The sequence below is a fragment of the Lissotriton vulgaris genome, chromosome 4_1 (assembly GCF_964263255.1).
Source record: "Lissotriton vulgaris chromosome 4_1, aLisVul1.2, whole genome shotgun sequence".
Taxonomy (NCBI): Eukaryota; Metazoa; Chordata; class Amphibia; order Caudata; family Salamandridae; genus Lissotriton; species Lissotriton vulgaris.
Window position 1 is genome coordinate 1,802,287,737 of NC_141691.1, and position 21,417 is coordinate 1,802,309,153.

The following is a 21,417-nucleotide window of genomic DNA, read 5'->3' on the forward strand; positions in this document are numbered from 1 at the left end:
ACATACTTTACATTGGAACTACACAGGGCAGATTAAATAAACTTCAGAGTGCAGAATGCGGTGGCACGTCTTCTGCTGAACTTCAGAGGCGGGCACCTGAAGGCCCTGCCTTGGAAGAGCTTCATTGGCTGCCTTTGAGGAAAATAATTAATTTAAAGCTATGTGCTTTTGCCATAGGATTTTTCAGGACCGGGCCCACCTTATCTTTTTCCATTAATTAAATCTTACCAACCCAGTAGAAGACTTAGATTGTCAGGTGCCGCACTGGCAACAGTGCCCGTCATAAAAGGAGCTCGCTTGGGTAGTTCTTTCTTTGTCTTTCGGGCCTCAAAGCTGTGGAACACTCTGCCTCTCTACAAGAGACAAGAACCCATTGAGAAAAGCTTTAGGAAGAAACTCAAAACATATCTGTTTAGCTAGCCTAATTCTGGGCTTTTCTTCTTTTTCCGTATCTCTCTCTCTCATTCATTTTCTATTATCGCTTCTGGACCTGATAAAGCAATTCTAGTGCAGGAACACTCTGTTAGGAACAACCATTTGTGCTTTAAAAATTCTTAACAAAACATAAGGTTTTATGATGCAAACATGGCTAGAAATCTTAGTATATAGATGCCTAAGGGCTATTTAGTAAAATCTCATGCAACACATAGTAGAAGGCAAAAAAGCTGTGCTGTGTGGCGCAAGAAGAGAGCAGTGGAGAGCCATATTTACAAAAATGTGGCATTCTCCTCCCTTCTCCCTAGCATCAGCGCTGAAATTAGCTGCTGTGTGCCACACGCTCACCTTGCACCTCAGTGCAAGGGTGTCTGTGTGGACCTAGTATAGCAAGAATAGCCTTCCAGTACAAAATACTATGCTCAGACTAATTTTAAACCGTTTCCCGCTTTGTATGTGTGCTGTACAGTGCAGGATACATACAGAGTTGGAAACGGAAGGAGAAATGAAAGCAGTTCTTCTTCATAGCTCCTACTTGAAATGGGCGCTATTTTCAGATGTTAAACCCTGTATACTTTTTCATGTAAATAGGGCTTAGCGTCGGAAAGCTTTGGTGGCTGTATTGGAACACCCATGGTACATCCCCGCATGGTACGTCCACGCATGGTACGTCCCCTTTGCGCTAAGTAATGCAAAGCACTGCTATGCGCTGCTTTGTGTTACTTTCAAGTGATTCTCCAGCACTAAATAAGTTTAGGGCTGGAAAGTAAATAGGTAAAAAGGTCTTGTGACGATTTGCATCACGTTTCTGATGCCAACACAGCATAAAATCTTAGTAAATGGGCCCGTATTCTTGTAACTGTCACGGAACGCAGCTCAGAACCCAATAATGCTGTGCCACACTGTGTGACAGGGAGAGAGCAGGAGAGTAGCATATACACATGGAAATGGCTCTCTCCTCCCCTCGCTCTAGCATCATCACTCATGCAGCTGCTGCATCCAAGCACGCACCTTAGCACCATAGCTCTAGGGTGTGTGTGTGTGTGAGTCTAGCATAGGCTTTGTACAGGAAGGGTATTCACCCTGTACAAAATACTATGCTTAGACAAGTGAAAAAAAATCCTACTTTGTATGTGTGTTGTACAGTGCAGCATGCATGCATAGACCGAAAATCACAGAGAAATGAAAATATTGCTTTCCAGCGGCGTTAGTTTTTTGGCTCAAAACCCTTCTACTGATGTTTGAGAATAGGGTTTAGTGGCAAAAGGCATGGGTGGTAGAATGGGTATGCCCATGTACCACCCATGTAACTCCCCCCTAGTGCAAAGTAATGCAAAGCAGCGTTTTGCTCTGCTTTGAGTTACTTTTCTATTCAAACCAATGCAAATACCAATTTGCGTTGGTTTGTGAATCCCAAAAAATGTTTAGCGTTATGATTGCGTTGAAAAAGTAACGCTAACCTGATGCTAAACCTTTTAGAATCTGGGCCTAAGTGCCTTATGGACTGAAATTTTAACGGTGAAGACAGCTATGAACCTGCACAGTAGCACGCGTTTGTCAGCGGTGACAGTGTTCTGTTGGTTGGCGATGGTTTGCAATGACTTTTGACATTAAGCAGCATTTTGATAGGTGAGTAGGATCGCAGTTTGTTGTTGGAGTATGGAGTTGCGTTGACTGGTACATTGTGAGCTTGGAAAAAAGCATTGGTCTAGTCTGCCAATCAGCAAAGCTGTGCATATATTATATCAGAAATATTTGCAGCAGTTACTACTATTACAGCAGATACATATGATATGTAGTGATGATGACAAAAACCTCAGTTCTAAATTCAGTTTAGGTTTTGACAGTTTTCTCTCTAAAATACCTTTCTAGGGTTTACAGTCCAAGCAAGTGTGTTGAAAAGAGGGATACTCTACAAAATCACATATGATGTTTACTCCTATTCCTGTAACAGCCCTGTATAACAAGCAGGGCAAGCTTAGTGCTTTTTTCGACAAACGTTTTCAGCACCTTACAATTACCTCCTTCTCTAAGTACTCCTTCACTACTGCCCTCCAACAGTGCCCCTTATCTTTCCATAGCCCCATGTCACATGCATTTCATTTCTTTTTGTAGCGCTACTCATACCAATGTAGGGTGTCAGAGCACATTACATCACCCACGTTATACAGAGACAATGAATTATACCTGTGCAAATCAGTGTATAGAAAATTCTGCATACAACAATGAGGACTACAAGTCGTAGGAATCACATCTAATCTATGCTAGTAGGCAGTACATTTTAAAAGTGTTTGGTCTAGAGAAGCAAAAACTCAGAATTTAGAACATACCACAATGTTGGGTTTGGCCTTGCTAATAAGAATGTATTTCTACTCAAACCCTTTTAGCAACATTAAAATAATGAAAGACCAGGGAAAACATATCATTTTCAACTGTACCATGGAATTTGCTTGCAGCTCTTTGATGACAGTTCATAGGTCACTGTGGTATATTAACATTCTATTCATATAAAATATGGTTCTATGATCTGTGTGATACATGTTCTTTGCAACAGGCATATTAATCTTCTGCGTTACTTTATGGTGGGTGAAAAACTGGCAATAGAGAAAACTCTGATCTCTCGCCAGTAGGAACATTATTCATCAAAAGTATTTTGACATTTTAATTGTTGCCTGAAAACTGCTGGACACACAAGGAACTCGGCAGAAGGTGCTTTTAAACCCATAGATTATTTCTGAACACAGCCACCGAGAGAGGAGCTGCTGCACGGGTTGCAACGCCCTAAAGTATGCTCTTAATACAAGCGTATCTCATTCATACAACCTGACATTGCCGGTTAACATTTTAGGGGTGGCATAGGTAGCACCTATTACTAGTTTTTCCCAAAATGGAACATAACATTTGTATTTTAGTTCTAATTTTCATTTGCTGTAAATGCTGTTTAGCTCCAACTTGCTGAAATGTCTCCATGGAATGCAGACTTTATGACCCTGATTAGTTTTCTGGGTGTGATATAGTTCACATAACTGATCATTCTGACCCGTGCGCAAACATGGTTTTCTACAAGGGTCAGAATTTCTTATCTCTGGGAATCTGAGTCCCGGTCACTGGTAAAAACATATAACGACGATATTAAAGTACAGTAAAGTACAGTATTTATTTACAGAAAAATGCACCCGTTAATCATTCCAATGTATTCCCTTAGGTATGGATTACAACTTACTTCTTTTAATGCGGGAACCATGATTTGCAAAATGACCGGAACATACGTTGGTAAGGTGCCATTTTTGTACATATTTGATGTGTGGGCACTAAAGACACCTTGTGTTATGCTTACAATTGTTTAATTTTTTTATACAGGTCATCATAATGTCAGCTTCATCGTGGATTCTATTTATGGAAGGTATTTTACGTGTGCAATATTAAGAATAAAAGCGTATTCCAGACTGAAATTTTAGTATTGTAATTTAAAGAACTATTTGTATCTTCACTTTATGAGCTAACATATTTGCACTGTCTTTCTTTCTGCCTAAAAAAGAAGCTACATTTTTCACAGTAACAAATTACTTTTTAAACTATATAAATTATAAAAACGTGGCATTTATCTGAAACACAATAGATATTTGGGAGTTCAGACAGTGTGATTAATGACACAGAGTGCGTTCTTTGGTCCTGACAGCTGACTTGTCCACAAAGAGTGGTATTTGCCCTACACAAACATCGGAGAAATTAATAACTGTGTGAAAACCATGGGGGGTGTTAGGTCTGAAAACTGTTTCAGACACTCCAATCAATCTCACAGAAAGCCTGAGAGTACTTAAAGGGACCTACGCCTTATTAAACATAGAGTCCATGTTTGTGCCACAGCACAGTACTGTCGATTACACCCAATGGGAAGACTCAGCTGCCTAGGGGAAGTGCACAAGTGAAGATGATGTCTTTGTTTGATGAAAACTTTATGTATAGATGGGTGATGTTGCTTTTTGGTGCACGGCATCCTCAGCATTGATGAGATACAGACCCAAAAGCTTCATGTACTTGTTGAATATGGTGGTGTCTAGAATCGAAGGCTGTCACTGTCACATATCATTTGAGCTTTGACTGAAGTATGATTTTGAGTCCTCACTATTCATATCATATGTCTGTTGTTTGGGAACGATGCCCATCTGCCTTTCACTGTGCAGGCAGCACCGACCTGCACCTCAAAGGGGCGACAGAGATCCCTCTACAGGCGGGTGCAGTGAGTGGCGGCACCTGCCTAAAAGGGAATGTCTGGGAGGCCCATGGCTCCCCATTTCTCTCCACCAGATGGCTGCTCTCAGCCGGAGCACATACTGTTCACCATCTGTTTGTGGCACTTAGTCAGTGCACCTCCTGAAGTCCTATTTATTGATGCACCAGCGTCCATAACATGGTGAGCTCACAAAGAGAAAGTGTTTCCCTCATTTGCATTGGGACACGCTTCCATGAAAATATGGGAACACCTTCTTCAAATAGCGCCGGAGCTGTATGTGTATCAGTGCTGTGTGTGTTACAGAAGGACCACACAAGCATTTACAGCCCCTTCTGTAATAATTGATTGGCTGATTACGAGTCTGGTGATCCGGTGACTGCCAGACTCTTGGGGGCACGGTGGCGGTCCCCCGACTGCCTAATTACGATTTGGGCAGTCGGACCTGCACTGCCCAGTTGCAGCCAGCAGGAAACCGACATTCCCTGGCAGTGTTGAAACATTAATATGCTTGGCAGAACCACCACGGTCCTGCCACGTATATTAGGAGTTTCCCCTCCAGCAGGGTCATCATAGTCATTCCTCCTCCATGATAACCCTGGCAAAGAGGAAACAAAGGGGTCCCCACAGGGCCCCCTTGTGCCTCTGTGCTCTGTGGATGCACACAGTGTGATACAACATGTGCCCTACTATGTGCATGCATACCAGTACTGCAAGGCATGGATGTTTTAGTCCATGCCATGCAGGAACTGTTTTTGGTGTTCCTATTGCGGTGCCCATTTTCTGAGGACCAACTGTGAGAACGCTAAGAGCCAGCCTGCCAGATAGGAGGAAACTCCTAATCTGGCAGGTAGTCTGACCATGGCTTTGGCGGTACAGTGGTGGGCTGGACCTAGCGCAAAACTGCCAAAGTCGTAATCTGGCTCATAGTTTGTCTGGGGCGATTAAAATGGGCACCTATGCCTGCCTGTTCCACCACTGGGGCACTGTATGTAGTGTAGTCCCTCATAGCTATTTCCAAAGGCCTAGCTGTTTCGGGAGACCCAGTTTCTCAATAGGAGGCAAGATATTTCTTGTAAGGGAGCGGTCTTGAGCATTTTTCAGGAGTCTAGATGAATATTCCGGGATGCCTAAAAGGTATTTGGGTTTGCAGCATATCTACTTCAAGCAGGTCTGTGATATGTTGTGAAGAGCTGATAAAACTGTACATTTAACAAGTTCCAAATATAGAGAACTGAAGACACTGGCCCAAACTAATATGTTCTTGCTACAATGTTTTTCAAGAAAACATTTCTTTGCTTTAGGAAATTTAGAGGATTTAAAAAAAAGAGTGAATACAGCACACTTGTATATCTTAATTCTGCAGAAGCAATGTTTGCTAGCTTTTTATAACCATATTTGGATGCCTCTGGGCTCCTTTGTAGAGCATTACAATCCTTTCAGGAGGCCTCACAGCATTTAGGGTATCCAATAACTAATTTAGTGGGAATGCTAGCTAATTCTCTGGATCAGATAACTCTCTCAGGTGGCCAAGTATTTCATACAGGAATATCATTCTATTGTTGATTAATTAGTTGGTGAGTCCAGAGAGCCCTTTCATGATGTTATATTGTTTACCCTTGAAGCAAGGGTACCCTTTCAAGTAGAAAGAAGTGCTCATTTATGATACATATATTTCAAGAGGTAAGCTATAGCTTCCTAGAACCGTTTCCTCATATGCATGCACTTAATATACAGTAAAGGAATTGAAAGTGCAAATTAGAAGGAATGACGTGTTGAATAAATGGAATGGGCATCCTATTAAGGCAGTGTGAGCCATACTACGATCATTTGTTTCTAAAGGGTATTTTTTTCTTTTTTTCCATAGGAGTTCTTCAGAGAGGAATACCTATTTTGTATCTTCACTGAATAAGATTGCAATGTTTCAGACTTATGCAGGTATGCATTTCTAGAAAATGAGAGGAAACACTTCCAATAGGTTTGACATTTATCTACTGGTGCACACGATTTGCAATAATATGTTTCTGGTGCAATGTTTTATTGCGGAATGCATCCTTTGAATCAGTATTTGGGCAAAATATTGAATCTGAAATATCGCTGTAATCAAATATTGAGTTTTTTTATTGTTATACATTAATATCGTGATGCAGAAATATTGTTTCCAAAAATATCAATTTTTTATGGTAAGTAATATCATTGTTAAAAATGTCTGTGTTGTTAATGTTGTTTAAAATAATATAGTTGAAAAAAATATAATTATTTAATTATCTTTATGTATTTTAGTATATATTTTAATTGTATATGTTATACATTTTTGGTATAATTGTTGTTAATGTTTCTAAATATAATTTGTATTTTTTTTTATTTAGAATTTTATTTAATTGCTAATTGTAATTTATAAGTCAGTAGGGGTACCGGGTGGGAAGTTAATTAATTAACAATGCATTTTTAATTAATAATAATTATTTAATTGGCAAATACTTGTCTAAATTATGAAATTAATATATTTCGTAAAATATATTTAAGGTGCGGGTTATTGTGTACGTAGGGGTAAAGGGTGGGAAGCTAATTAAGTATAATTAATTAATGAATATTTATTTATTATTAATTAGTAACTTATTATGTAAATTCTGTCATTATTATATTTTGCAAGGTAAATTTTAGGTGTGGGTTGTTGGATTTGTAGGGGTATAATGGTGGGAAATGCATTGAGTATAATTAATTAAATGAAATATTAATTTAACATTTAATATTTAATTGATAATTGATAATTAACTATGAAAATTGATTAATTATATTTGTAACGTTATATTTTCGGTGTGGGATGTCGTGTTTGTAGGGGTATAGGGTCGGTTGTAAATTAAGTAAGGATTTATTGGTAATTTGGTATTAATTTATTATTCATATTTCTATTGATAATTATGTAAATGTTCTAATTATCATATTTTACAAGTTACATTTTAGGTGCGGGTTGTTTAGTTTGCTGGGGAATAGGGTTGGAGGTTAATTAAGTAATAATTAATAACCAATTAATTATTAATTTATGTTGACATATTTAATGTATTCGAAAATTATGCAAATTATTTAGTAGTTAAAGAAATTATACTTTATACTGGGTGTATTTCGTTGTGTTTGGAGGATAATAGAATGGGAAGTTATTTGAATAATAATAATTAAACAAGTTAACTATGCATTTATTAATAATTGTGTTATTTATTACTATGCTAATTGTGTTATACTTTTTTCAATTATATTTTAATTCTTGACTGTTATGTTTGTGGGAATATAGGGGCCCATTAGGAAGTCTGGCGGATCGCCAACCCCATGCGGGCTGAGAGCACCGCCCGCCACAATGTTAAAAATGCAGGATGTGCCCGCCACTGTGGCGGGCACATCCTAATACCCCCCACGGGTCCCCCGCCCTCATGGCATGCGGTCCCATTATTCGATAGGATGGCGGGCGGACTAAGTCCGCCTGTCATCCTAATGACCCCCTTAGTGTGCATTACATTAATAACATTTGTTTTAATTGATAATAATTAATGAAAGTATTTATAAATATGTAAATTGTTCTAAATATTTGTTTTAGTTTATACATGTAATTTTTATATTGAGAATGTTATATTGTTGGTTAATTCATTGAGTTCTTTAAATATGTCTGAAGTGCAATGCTTTCCCTACTGTTTCCCAGGCAGGTGTCGGAATGGTAAATTTGACCCCTCTGGTGTTCAAATCTTTCCCTACTCTTGCAAAGACTTGAAGGGAATAGTAAATTGTACCTCTTCAGAGTCCAACGTTTTCCCTAATGTTGCAGCACAGTGGGAATTGTAAATACATTGTGTTATTGGTATTATTTCGTTGATCCCCTTTATTCTTTGGGCTCTCTGAGGTTGCAGCAGCTGGTATAACAACACTGTTTAAATTTAGAGATGTTCATCAAAAGAATTTTTGTAAATTGAGAAGCTTAATTTTATTGTCAGCCTCTAATACTGCTCTCCCCTTATTGATTCCCCACACTTTTATGAAGTGTGAGCATCTGGTGTCCCCAATAACTAGTATTGGTTCAGCCAGTATTATGGCCTATTTGTTGATGAGAACAGGGTCATCTGCTGAGGTACTATTGTTTAGAGCTGGGTGGTTAGAGTGAATGAATAGTAAGGCCCAGTAAATAGAGTTTTCATAATGACTAAGATGTATAAAAAGATCTTCACTTAAATTCATAAAATTTACATGGACATCACATATGTCTGCCGCAAATATCCAGAAAACCTGGTTTAATTTCACTTTTTCATAAGTTTAGATCCAATTAAACTTTTGTGTTACATATTTTTAGTTAGAATAGAAACCAGCATCATTTTATTTCCAGTAAAGCACCTTTTACATTTTTAACTGTGAGGGATAGTTTAAAAGGTATAAAGAATACATTTCTGAAAAACAGAAGAGTATGGCATAAACAGTGCCCATAACGTTGGGTGGAAGAGAGGTCTATACCACAACGATCCATGTAATACTTTTTGGGTGCACATTTTTAGGAAATGCACATCAATTGGAGAACTATCTCTTACCCAACTTTAGATTCACTCTGAATATTGTACTCTTCTGGCTGGCTTATTTGTACAATGGGAAAGTTTTGCGAAAAATGTAGGCATTTATTTGCATGTCTCAAGTCTATTGAATGTATTCTATCTGAAAAATAAATAAAATGCATCTTTTAGCTTTGCCAACTGTGCTGACTCTTAATTAACATCTTTTATTCAGTGGTCTCTTCAATTTCACCTGCTACTGGAAGTGTCCAAGGAGGAAGCCTGCTAACAGTAAGAGGCCAGTACTTTGATGACACAGATCAGCCAATTAGTGTTTTTGTTGGAGGTATGTTCTGGTAGTTTATTTTCTTTCTTGTGCCTCCTTTTTCTTTCATTAATAGAGTGTGGTACATGTAAAGCACCCCCAACAACCATCTCATACTGGCGAAAACTACTGAGGGGTGTGGATCAAGTAGCATTGAAATACTTCTAAAATGTATTAGGAGATTGTCTGATTTACAGAGTATCATATATTTGAAGAAGATGGACATTGAATTGAAGCACTATGCTCTCCTCCACTGGTAAACCTGAATTAACAAATTATCATGGGTGAGATAATTGCAGAGGAATATTCTTCATTGGCTTTTGTCCACCTGCTAGAATGGCAATAGGCATGAACTGAGTTGTGTAGCAAGTATGGGATTTTAAAATGAAATGTGGAAGCAAAGCAAGTCACTAGAGGGCACTCGTCAGAAAGCCTTTTCGTTGCTCCTACTTAAGCACCCCACTCACACAGATAAAAATGTGTAGCTTCTATATATAATACACTGGGAATTCTATTTTAAGGTCATTGGTGGGACCGAGGTTTTTTTTGTCCCCTAGTGTATAGGCACACATTCACCAGGGGGGTGGAAGCCCTGCTCTAAATTTCCTGCTAGTGATCTGCCCTATTAAGACCTCCCCGTCTGTCTGTTGGTGATGTCTGTGCTTTGAAGGTAGCTGCTGCTTTGATGGCACCATGTGAAGCACGGCATTATTTGTCTAAAATACCCACTATGCGGACTTTCCATTTAGAGAAAGTAAACACCCAAAGCACCAGTTTGCTTTCTTTAAATGAAAATCAAAAGATCCTGATACAGTTAGTTTTCTCCCGGTGCACTGGGGTGATTGTTTAGTTTTTACTGCTTGTGTCCACCATCCCCCACCTGGTGGTAATAAACAGAGAAAATCAGTGATGTCCCCAATATCAAAAGGATAGAGAAACAACACTATGACCTGACAGACCAGTGGTTGACAGACCACTGGGTCATGGGACATCAGTCTATCTATTTTCGTACCTTTTGCCCCTCAATGCTGCTGCCTGGGCGGGACAAGCAAACATATAGGGCAACCTTGTATTCCAGATGAGAACCTGGATAAGCAATCAATGTGACACAGTGTTCCCTCAGGAATGGGTTACATGTAAATGCTTTTGAAAACAAAACATACAAATTGTCCCTAAAGTGAGTCCTGAGTAAAATTAGAAGAAAACATCATGTGGGTAAACATTTCATAAACATATTTGCAGTTGAAATGTGGTGTAACATACCAACACAGTGCAATAATCCAATGTAATAGTAAAATAAAAAAAATGAAAAAATACATTATGTTGAAAAACGTTCAATTTTTATTATAATTATAGTGAGACAATAGTGATTCATCTGCTAACAATCTGTACTTTTTTGGGAGAGGAAGTCTGCTTATTGGGTTTTAAAAAAACAGGAACAAAAAAGTCATGAGTACAGTAAGCAATGCAGCACAATGCCTTTCTACATAGTTATGGAGTGAGACACATTACATATCCCAAAGCAAATAATATCCATACATATACAAGTTACATGGATATAGGTGCTATTTCACAATGTTCAAAGCCATTCCCAGCCATAGTTCATGTCCCATGTGTGGGCATTGGACTGGTGTAGGGTAGGGTGTTAGATCTTGCAGGCTGGTGTTGAATTGTCCAGTGTGTCTAGATTTCCAGTTAGTCTACATCGTTATGCTGCAGGTTCCTGCCCGGTTTTTATCCTCATCCTCCTCCACCGCTCTTAAATAAGTCATCAGTGGTTCTGATATGTCTCTAGGGTGGGAAGAATTAGGGAGAAGTTCAGCATGCGTGCCAAGTTGGTCCCTACAATATATTATGTCTGTCATCCATTCTTTAAATTTAGAGGCCCGTCCTCTTCCCCATCTGCACACCAACCAGCGCATGGCAAGTAGTTGTCCTAAGGAGACGCGTTTCCTGCAGGTCTTTATTATGCCTGAGGTATACCTTAGGAGGGCCACTACAGGGGTCTTGGGGGTGTTTAAGCCCGTCATTTTGGAGAGTGCTGCGAGTACTTCCTCCCAGTATGTGCCTATGGTTGGGCAATGCCATGCAAGATGTAGGAAGTCTGTCCCTTCCCATTTACAGCGCCAACAACAGTCGTCTTCCCTGAGATGGAGCTTGTGTATTTTAGCAGGGGTATAGTATATTCTGTTCAAGATTGATGCGTAAGCGGCTGCTTGGCCTGAAGGCCTCAGTTTGCAGGCAGCAGTATGTCTACTGTTCTACTGTCAGCTGTTACCCAATATCTGTGTCCCAATCCCCTCTAGCCATTTGTGCTCACGTGGTCTCTCACCCAAAGCTGCCTGGTGTATTCTCGATATAGCATGAGCAGGCCCTGCTAATTTCAGTGCGCTGTGCAGGGTTTCACATATTGGTGGCTCAACCGGGAACCTAGGGACATTTACACATATTTTGTGTTTTAAGCGTATGTACAGGAAAATCTCTAGCGGTGTGACTCTGTCACCTGACAGTAGTTCCTGCTGGGTTTTAAAGTGTCCCACCTGGTAAAGGTCTCCACACATCCTAAGGGCATACTTCTGGAGCATTTCCCGACACCCCCCTCCTTTGTGACCGGTGTGCTGGGTAAATACGAGAGCGGCACAAGCGTATAACTCTAGTTTACCCACTTTGACTTTAGTACCCAAGAAGGATTGAAGGGACGTGGGCCGCATATATCCTTGTTCGATGGCTAAATGTGGCATATAGGGAGGGGGATGTAACCAGTAGGCAGTGTAGTGTGCCTGTGCGCTAAAATAGTAGAGTTCCATACAGGCGCATCAAATCCGCCACTAGAAAATTGTTGTGTTAGGACTTTCCAGTTTAATATGGGTTTCTTACTCCCCCATGCTAACTTTATGGGTAGGGACCAGATTGAATTGAAGAAATATCTGCCTGGATAATATGGTATGTTGACAAATAAATAGAGGAGCTTAGGCAGAATATTCATTTTCATTATTGCCACTCTCCTGTCTAGTGAGAGCGGCAATTTGATCCATCTGTCTATCCATGACCGAATGGTTTCTATCATTGTACCATAGTTGGCACATAATGTTGCATCCTTGTCTCTGGCAATGACTGCTCCTAAATACTTGCCTTCCTGATCGCACCAGTTTAGCGGGTAGTGTGGGGTGAATTTTGCAGTGTTGAGAGTGAGTGGAAAGATCTGAGATTTGGTCCAATTTAGATTAATGCCAGATCATTCGCCAAACCTTATAAATTCTTGAAGAATCGGATTGCGACTAATGCCAGGATTTTGTAGGAATAGAGTGATATAATCGGCATAGAGCGATATCAGTATCTGGCGGGTTGGATATGGTATGGCGTATTCTCTTTGATGCTAATTTTTTGCGGCTAGTGGTTCAATGGATAGGGCAAATAACAGGGGGATGAAGGGCTCCCCTGTCTCGTGCCTCTGGTGAATCCAATTGGTTCGGAGTGTAATCCATTGATTTGCACTGTTGTCTCCCGTCGGGTAAATAACAGTTTGATTCCACCCCATAAATAGGGCGTGGGAGGCCCATTCTGCCCAGAATCGAGAACATATAGTCCCATTCAAGGGAATCAAACGTTTTTGTAGTGTTGAGAAAGATTCCCGCAGCAGAGTCATCAGGGTCTATGTCGTGTAGCAGTGCAAATATAGTTCTGAGGTTATGTTTGTGGCCCTTCCCGGGATGAACCTGACCTGGTCTGGTAGGCACAGTCATTCCATCAGTAATGAGAGCCTGTTCACTATGACCTTTGGGAGGAATTTAGTGTTGCAATTAATAAGCGATAATGGTCTGGATGCATCACAATTAGTTGCCTCTTTACCAGGCTTGAGAAGTGAGATTATTTTGGCCTGATGCATCGATGGGGGAAGAATGTCTCTTTCCGAAGCCTCCTCAAAGACCATCTTAAGTATTGGGACCAGCAGATCGATGTAGACTTTGTAAAAGTCAGCAGAGAGCAGTCCGGGCTAGGCACCCTGCCCGGCACCCTGCCCGATCGCAGCCCCATTCATGGATTTCGTCTTTCTCAATATCTGCTGATAGGAATTCTCGCCATGAGTCATTAATCCCCCCCAGTCGAAATAAGATGCCACAACAAGGGTTTAGTTTCCACAGGTGGAGTAAAGCGTTGAATAGTGATTGGAGAATAGGTCTAGTATCTCTTTGGTGTCTATATGTCTGATGCCTTGGTCATCTATCACCTCCAGGACCTGGTTAGCAAATTTAGGGACTCTGGTCACTTCCGCTAATGCCTTCCCTGGTCTTTCCCCCTCCCAAAATGCCCTTGCCACATAGTACTTTGAGCGGAATTTAGCTTCGCGCTCAGCCTCTTCATTGTATTCTGTGAGTAGTTCCTTCAGTAGCACAGTGTGGTGAGTGTCATTGTTGTGTGCGATAGTCTGTTCCGTCCATATTATGTTTTTTCTAGCCTATTAAGGGTGTGCCTCTAATCGATTTCAGAATACCCCCACTTTTTGCTATGCACATCTCCCTTATTGTAACCTTGAAACTTTCCCATACCGATGCCATCTCCTCTAAACTATTAACGTTGCGTGGGAAATAATCCTCGATCTCTTGGTGAATCTTTTCACAGAATGCTGTATCTAATAATGTCAAGGGGTTGCAATCTCCATGACAGGTATGGGGTCGTATTGCCTGATGGAGTTAGCTGTAGCAGGGCTGGGGAATGATCGGATAAAGTTCTAGCAAGGTGGGAGACCCACGTTAACCATGTTTTGAGTGGATCACTGACATAATATCGATGGACAAAATATCGACCTACAGAAAAATCAATGCAGGAATTTCGAAGGCCAGAATATCGACATCCTATCTACAACATGGTAAGTACAATAATATATCGAAACCAAAATATCGATGTTAAAAATATAATAATTAAAAATATCGGGTTTTTTTGTTAAAAAATGTGTAAAATAAAGTAAATAATACTTATAAACAAAAATAAACATAGTTAAAATATTTAATAATGTTTAAAATTAATCAATAATACATATATAATAATATAACATTACTTAAACATATACATAAAATATATAATATATACTTACTTAATAATAAGTTTAAATAATATGTTAATAACTTATAAATTATTTACAATTATTACAAATTACAAATACATCTACACACATAAAACAATAACATAAATAAAAAGTAATTAATTATATTTAATACATTAAAAAAATTAAATATCCTTTCAATATTTTTAAAATTAATTATATACTACATTATCCCAAAAAAATCTAAATAAATAAAACTACTATTCAAAGTCCAAAAAAACCACAGTAATGAAAACGTTGGATAGAATAAGACTTAAAATTACTTTTCCCACTTCAGAAAATGCAACAGTAGGGAAAGCGTTGGATAGCGTAGGGGTAAACATTACTATTCCCACTCCTGAGAGTGCAACAGTAGGGAAAGCATTGGATAACGTAGGGGTAAAAATTACTATTCCCACTCCAGAGAGTTCAACAGTAGGAAAAGCGTTGTATAGCGTAGGGGTTAAAAATGACTATTCCAACTCGCGAGAGTGCAACAGTAGGGAAAACGTTGGATAGCGTAGGGGTAAAAATTACTATTCCCACTCCAGAGAGTGCAACAGTAAGGAAAGTTTTGGCTAGCGTAGGGGTATAAATTACTATTCCAACTCCAGAGGGTGCAACAGTAGGGAAAACGTCGGATAGCGTAGGGGTAAAAATTACTATTCCAACTCTAGAGACTGCAACAGTATTGAAAGCGTTGGATAGCGTAGGGGTAAAAATTACGATTCCAACTCCAGAGAGTGAAACAGTAGGGAAAGCGTTGGATAGCGTAGGGGTAAAAATTACTATTCCAACTCCAGAGGGTGCAACAGTAGGAAAAGCGTTGGATAGCGTAGGGCTAAAAATTACTATTACAACTCCATAGAGTGAAACAGTAGGGAAATCATTGGATAGATAAAGGGTAAAAATGACTATTCCCACTCAAGAGAGTGCAACAGTAGAGAAAACATTGGATAGCGTGGGGGTAAAAATTACTATTCCAACTCCAGAGAGTGCAACTGTAGGGAAAGAGTTGGATAGTGTAGGGGTAAAAATTTCTATTCCAACTCGAGAGAGTGCAACAGTAATGAAACCATTGGATAGCGTAGAAGTTAAATATAACATACTTATAAATATTTTTTGTAATTAGAATAATTAATAATTACATTTTCAAATAACCATTAATAATTATTAAAACATAATTAGAATTGAATAAGTAATTAACAATAAATTAACAATAAATAATAATTAATAAATATTAGTCACCAAATAATAAATATTCAACAATAAAACAAATTTAATTACAAAAACATTTAATTATTAAAAATTAATTAACAATTAAAAAATATCAAACAATACAATTATTTTCCATATCAAAAAATACTTTTTATGAAACATTTATTACCAATTAAATAAAAACAATCTCCAATTAATAAAAATTAATTACCAATGAAAAATATTAATTGTCAAATAAAAAAAATTAATTACCAATTAAAAAACGTAATTACCAATAAAAATGTATTTACCAATTAAAAACAATATTTACCAATAAAAAAATATTTATCAATTAAATAATTAATTGCCAATTAATAATTAATTAAAAATCAAATAATTATCAATACCAATAAATGAAAATAAATCATTACTTAATTACAATTAAATTACTTCCCACCCAATTCCCCTATAAACTCACAACCCGCTCCGGTACTAAAACATAAAATTGACTTAAAAATAACATTATTAATATATAAAAATAGTACACATATAATTTAAAACAAGTAAAATACTTAAAACATATAACACATACATAATAAATACATAATAAAATACATAACAATAATACAAATATCGAGATTAGTAACATCGAGATTAGTTGCATCGATATATTTGATATCGATATTACTAATTTCGATATTATCTACATCGATATAAAAAAAAATAGATATTACTTACCGTGGGGTCGATATTCTGTCCACCTATATTCATGACCTCGATATTCTGGACCTTTGATATTTCCAACTCAATATTTTTGACGGTCGATATTTAGGAATCGATATTTAGACTCTGCACCATTTTGAATCCAGATGACAGGAGCTAAAAACCAAGTCTCGACCAGCTAGCATCGACACTAGACACAAACGTACCCTCTTGCTTCCCCGGGTTGTGAAATCTCCAAGCGTCAATAAGTTGGTGCTCTGCCATTATTCTGAAAGTAACTTGGATGATTGAAGATGTGAATGCAGATGTATGGGATGCCTGTCTAGTGTAGGGTAAATTATCAGGTTAAAATATCCTCCCCATATTATAAAGCTGGAACCTATTTAAAAAATGCAAGCCCATAAGCTATCTATGAATTCACGTTCATCAATGTTGGGTGCATAGCAACACATCAAAGTAACCGTATTTTCTGCGCCCGCCCCCACATCATGCTGTATCTGCCCTCTATGTCATGGCGTTGCCCTCTAGGGCGGTAATCCACCCCTTTCTTGATCAGTATGGCCGTACCACGAGCATAGGTGGAGTAGGAGGAGAAAAACCTGTGCACTGGCCATCTCCCCCCAAACATAGCAGATACATGTGGTTTAAGTTGTGTTTCCTTTAGCATGGCAAAATGGACCCTGTGCCGGTCCAAATATCCCAGGACAGACCTTCTCTTTCGTGGGTCCCCCTGTCCCTGTACATTCCATGTCAGGCATTGAATAGTTGGTCTTGTATCAAGGTCTTTAGTGCCCATAATCTAGTCTGTGATGTAGATAGGCTGGATAAGGGCCTGTCGTTAATATGGTATGTGCAATCATGTTTGTGTATTGCATATGTGCCACAGTGTATGTTCATTATAATGCATTGCATTACTGTCTCAGGAAACATTTCCCAACTATTCCCTCCCCCCCACACCTGTATCTGATTCACAAAGGCACGTGAATTCCCACCCTCCCACCGCCAACATGTCTAACGCAAATCAGCATCTGGAAACAAAAAATTTATAACTCTAACAGTGGTTCAATAAGAGTCATACAGAAATAAACAACCAGTTGGCGGGGGGTTTCACGCTTGGGATGTGTGCCAGTGGGGTCATAAGCGCACCTCGCTCTAGCGAGGGTGCCCGGGAATTAGTTATTAGAGTGCAGTATTGAACCTTTATCAGGGTGCAGATATAGGCACCATCAATTGATAGGGTATAAGAGTCTATAACTGTGGATTGACAGTTCTCTTGCATTACCTCAGTAGTCACTGCCTTACCGGCCTTCAGTTGGGTCTGGCGATGACTGCCCTGATCCCCGCCTCTTGTCTCGGGGTGTAGGGGAGTGTCGCCTGTTGGCCTTTACAAAATCTTGAGCTTGCTGTGGGTTGCTGAATATATGAACTTTGCCACAATGTTGGACTCGCAGTCTGGCGGGGTACATCATGGAGTATGGAAACCCCACCAGTTGGAGCTTCTTTGTTGGAGATTAACTTTTTCCGGGACGATCGATATTTTGTTGGCCATCATAGCCTAAGTCTGTTTTTTCTCAGGTGGGTCTTAAGGGCCATGTCCCTGTCCTTATAATTTAAGATCTGTGCCAGGATAGGGCGAAGAGGTGCCCCTGGCGGTGGTCTCGGCGCCAGTGATCTGTGTGCCCTCTCCATTATTATGACTCGAGAGAATGCATCAGTGCCAAAGAGGGTCAGGAACAGCTTCTTCACATAGTCCTCCATACGATGTGTAGATTATTTCTTCTAGATCTCGCCTCAAGATCTTCATTTTTGGTGGCTATGACCTTCAACAGTTTCTCCATCACTAGGATCTTTTTACTGCTATTCACTGAAGCGTCTTCCACGGCGGAGACTCGCTGTTCCACTTCAACAATACGGCTGTCAGGTTTGTCTAGCTTTTGAGTGATGACGTCTATCCTCATATTCATCATATCCATCTTAGTTTCAATGGACGTGAGGCTTTGCCTCATTGTGAGCAGCAGTTCCTTGATGTCTGTATCGTGGGAGGTGGCCTCTGTTTGCATGCCCAAGTCTTTTTGGGTTGGAAAGTCTTCCTGCTCCTCCGTCGCATTTGTTCTAGCCGAAAATGGTAGCTTGGATTGTTTTCCCTCTGTGCGCCCCACGACGGGATCTAGTCTTTTGGTCCATCCAGTTGCATTGTCTCAGCGTTAATTTATAGGGACTTAGGCTTTTTGCTTTATACCGCTGTGCAGTGACCCCCGCAGTTCACCTCCTTGAGTGCCTTCGCGGCCCCGCCTTCCATGCGATCAGGAAATTGCTGTCCCCTACAGACATTCTATGCAGAATGGGAGGGTCCCCTTGCCCCACTCAGCACATAAATCGCTGGGTGTGTTTGGTTGTGAGATACCAATTGTGGCAATTGTCGTCTTCGCACTAGTCTCAGGCCTAGAACTTTCAATATGCCAGAAATCCTGAGCCACAGTCCATTCAAAGCTAATGTTCCTGAGTTTCCTCCTTTGGCAGAAAACGGGGTGCTCGGTGATTGCACGCATTTAAGTTTAGCATTGCTTCACCACATGCCCTGCGTGGCCCCTAAGGGAGGCTTTTTCAATCACTGTGGCTGCTGTTCCAGCTTTCACCCCGCAGAGTCAAGAGGGAGCTAGTGTGTGTTCTGTGGGAAAGAGATCTAGGCAACTCGCCTTATGTCAATGCGGGCGCGGTAGCGCTGCTGTCTTTGGCCTCAGTAGCCACAAGGTCTAAGGCAGCGGTCCCAACCCCCAGGCCATTGTCTCTCCCGTCCCTCAGCGGATCCAAGCCAGCACTCTACCACGGACCGCAAGGGGGAAAAAGCAAAAGAACCAGCATTCAGTCTAGGCCGCGGTCAGGCCCGCACACCGCCACAGCAGGCCAGGGTGGGCGGAAGCAGGCCGCAAGACCTCGCCGCAGTATCACTGTATCACCGCGCAACAGCCGCCAGAGGAGCAGCGCGGTCTCCGAGCAATCGCTGCTGCGCTGTGCCGTGTTTAATACCTAGCGTTTACACTTATATCACCCTCGTCTCAGCGCCAGCTTCAGCCTCCAGCCTCCCGGAGCAACGCAGCAGGTGACCTGCGTCGTCCCTCTCAGTCCCACCCACGCCCCAGCCGGTGCTCCGCCCGATGATCGCAGCAGAAGGTGTCTCCCAGCGCAGCTCGTGGCCTGCGCACCCAGCCGTTCCTCACCTCACAGCCAAAAATCTTGCAGGCAGCAGCGGGAGAGATCAGATACGCTCCTCCACAGTTTTCAGCGCCTTCAGGGTCTCCAGTATATCGAGGCCCTTGCGCTCTCTGCCATTTGCAATCAGGACGCAGCCCCACTGTACAAGGGGCTGTTTTCTGTGACGAGCATCCGCTAACAGTCAATCTGTGCAGCACAAGGTTGCTGATATGTTCTCCTCATATACCCGGTAAATTCAGGGTAGATCATCTATAACCTTTGTGCAGAGCACAGATGGGATTGACATAAGCATATAAATCTTTTTATTTGCAAAAATAAACTTGGTGGTCAGTACACACAGGGATTGCAGTTGTTACAGTGTTGCATTTACAGATTCTTATACAAATATGTCACAGCTGGTGTCATAGCATACAAGATGTTAGCAATACATGAATCAATTAAGGCGTTAATGGGTCGTCAAGGGAAGGGACCAGGGGAGGTTCACACAGATTGCCACTGTACTCATTCCATTTTGACCAAACTGCCACCCACTTCCGGGGGCAACCCCGGGCCACATAGACTGTCTTTTCTTGTAGCATGCACCAGTCCACGTCCTTCTTCCATGCACTGAGCATTGGAGATGTTTCCGCTCCCCATAGGCGTGCTATATTACGTTTTGCAATTGCAAGTCCCAACGTCACCCACAGTATGTCTTTCGCGGACAGATCTGTGGGTTCCCAGATGTTCATAAAGCACCTCTTAACTTCGAGCCGCAATTCAACGCCCCAGACAGTACACATACAGTTGTACACCCGCTTCCAGTAGGCTTGTATTAGAGGGCTCTTCCACAATATGTGAAGGAACGTCCCCACCTCCCCACACTGTCTCCTACAGAGCCCGTCCTCACTCCTGCCCATCAATACCAATCGGGTGCCAGAGATATAGACTCAGTGTAATATTTTCAATTGTATCAGTCTCAATTTTGCTGATATTGCTACTTCTTTGGGAGAGGAGAGCGCTTCTCTCCACTCTTCGTCGTCAATCTCAAGACCGTCTGTCTCCCACTTTCTCCTAAGTGCAGGGGGTTAGGGGTGTGGTGTATACATTTTTTATATGTGAGGTAGATAGCCTTTTCTGGGAGGTGGCCGTCCTAGTGTCTGTCCTCAAGGGAAGCATATATTCATAATACCAGAGGCACAGACATGTGGCAAGTTAAGCATCCACTGGCATATTGCATCTTTAGGAGGCAGACCTTGGAATGGTGGACAAAGCCATCCGATCCCAGTGTGTTCTCTACCAGCTGTCAAGCCACACAATAAAAACAAAAGAGGGAAGGATAATATAAAGAAAGTGGGGCACAGAACTTCCAGATTACCGGACCACTTACTGATGAAATAAAACTAGAAAACAAGTTAGAATAAAGGGGAGAATTTAAATCAATAATGATATGCAAGCTCAAATAATATCAATCCCATGCACTCGAACTGAAATACTAGGTAAAATAATGAAAGGGTATTGTGGGACAGGCTCCCCAAAAGCATACTAGGAAAATTATAATTTGGCTGAAAGAACAGCTAAAACACACAAAGGTGTGTGTTTAAAGTCAATAAGAGATCGATATCAGAAAAAGAACTTTCTTCATGCTTTTGCATTTTTTAAATGGTATTATTTAAAATTAGCGTGAATTTGTCAAACTGTATTGTGAGAAAAT

At 40.5% G+C, this 21,417-nt stretch overlaps 1 protein-coding gene across 1 annotated transcript in view; it reads left to right on the forward strand.

The window, feature by feature from the left end:
* Positions 1-21,417, forward strand: part of LOC147724580 (fibrocystin-L-like) — a 1,106,658-nt gene that overhangs the window by 192,102 nt on the left and 893,139 nt on the right. Inside the window, exons 9-12 of the mRNA XM_086966124.1 lie at positions 3,641-3,708; positions 3,796-3,838; positions 6,534-6,604; positions 9,425-9,535. Of these exons, the coding sequence (XP_086822250.1) occupies positions 3,641-3,708; positions 3,796-3,838; positions 6,534-6,604; positions 9,425-9,535 (293 nt within the window). The remainder of the gene's footprint in view (positions 1-3,640; positions 3,709-3,795; positions 3,839-6,533; positions 6,605-9,424; positions 9,536-21,417) is intronic.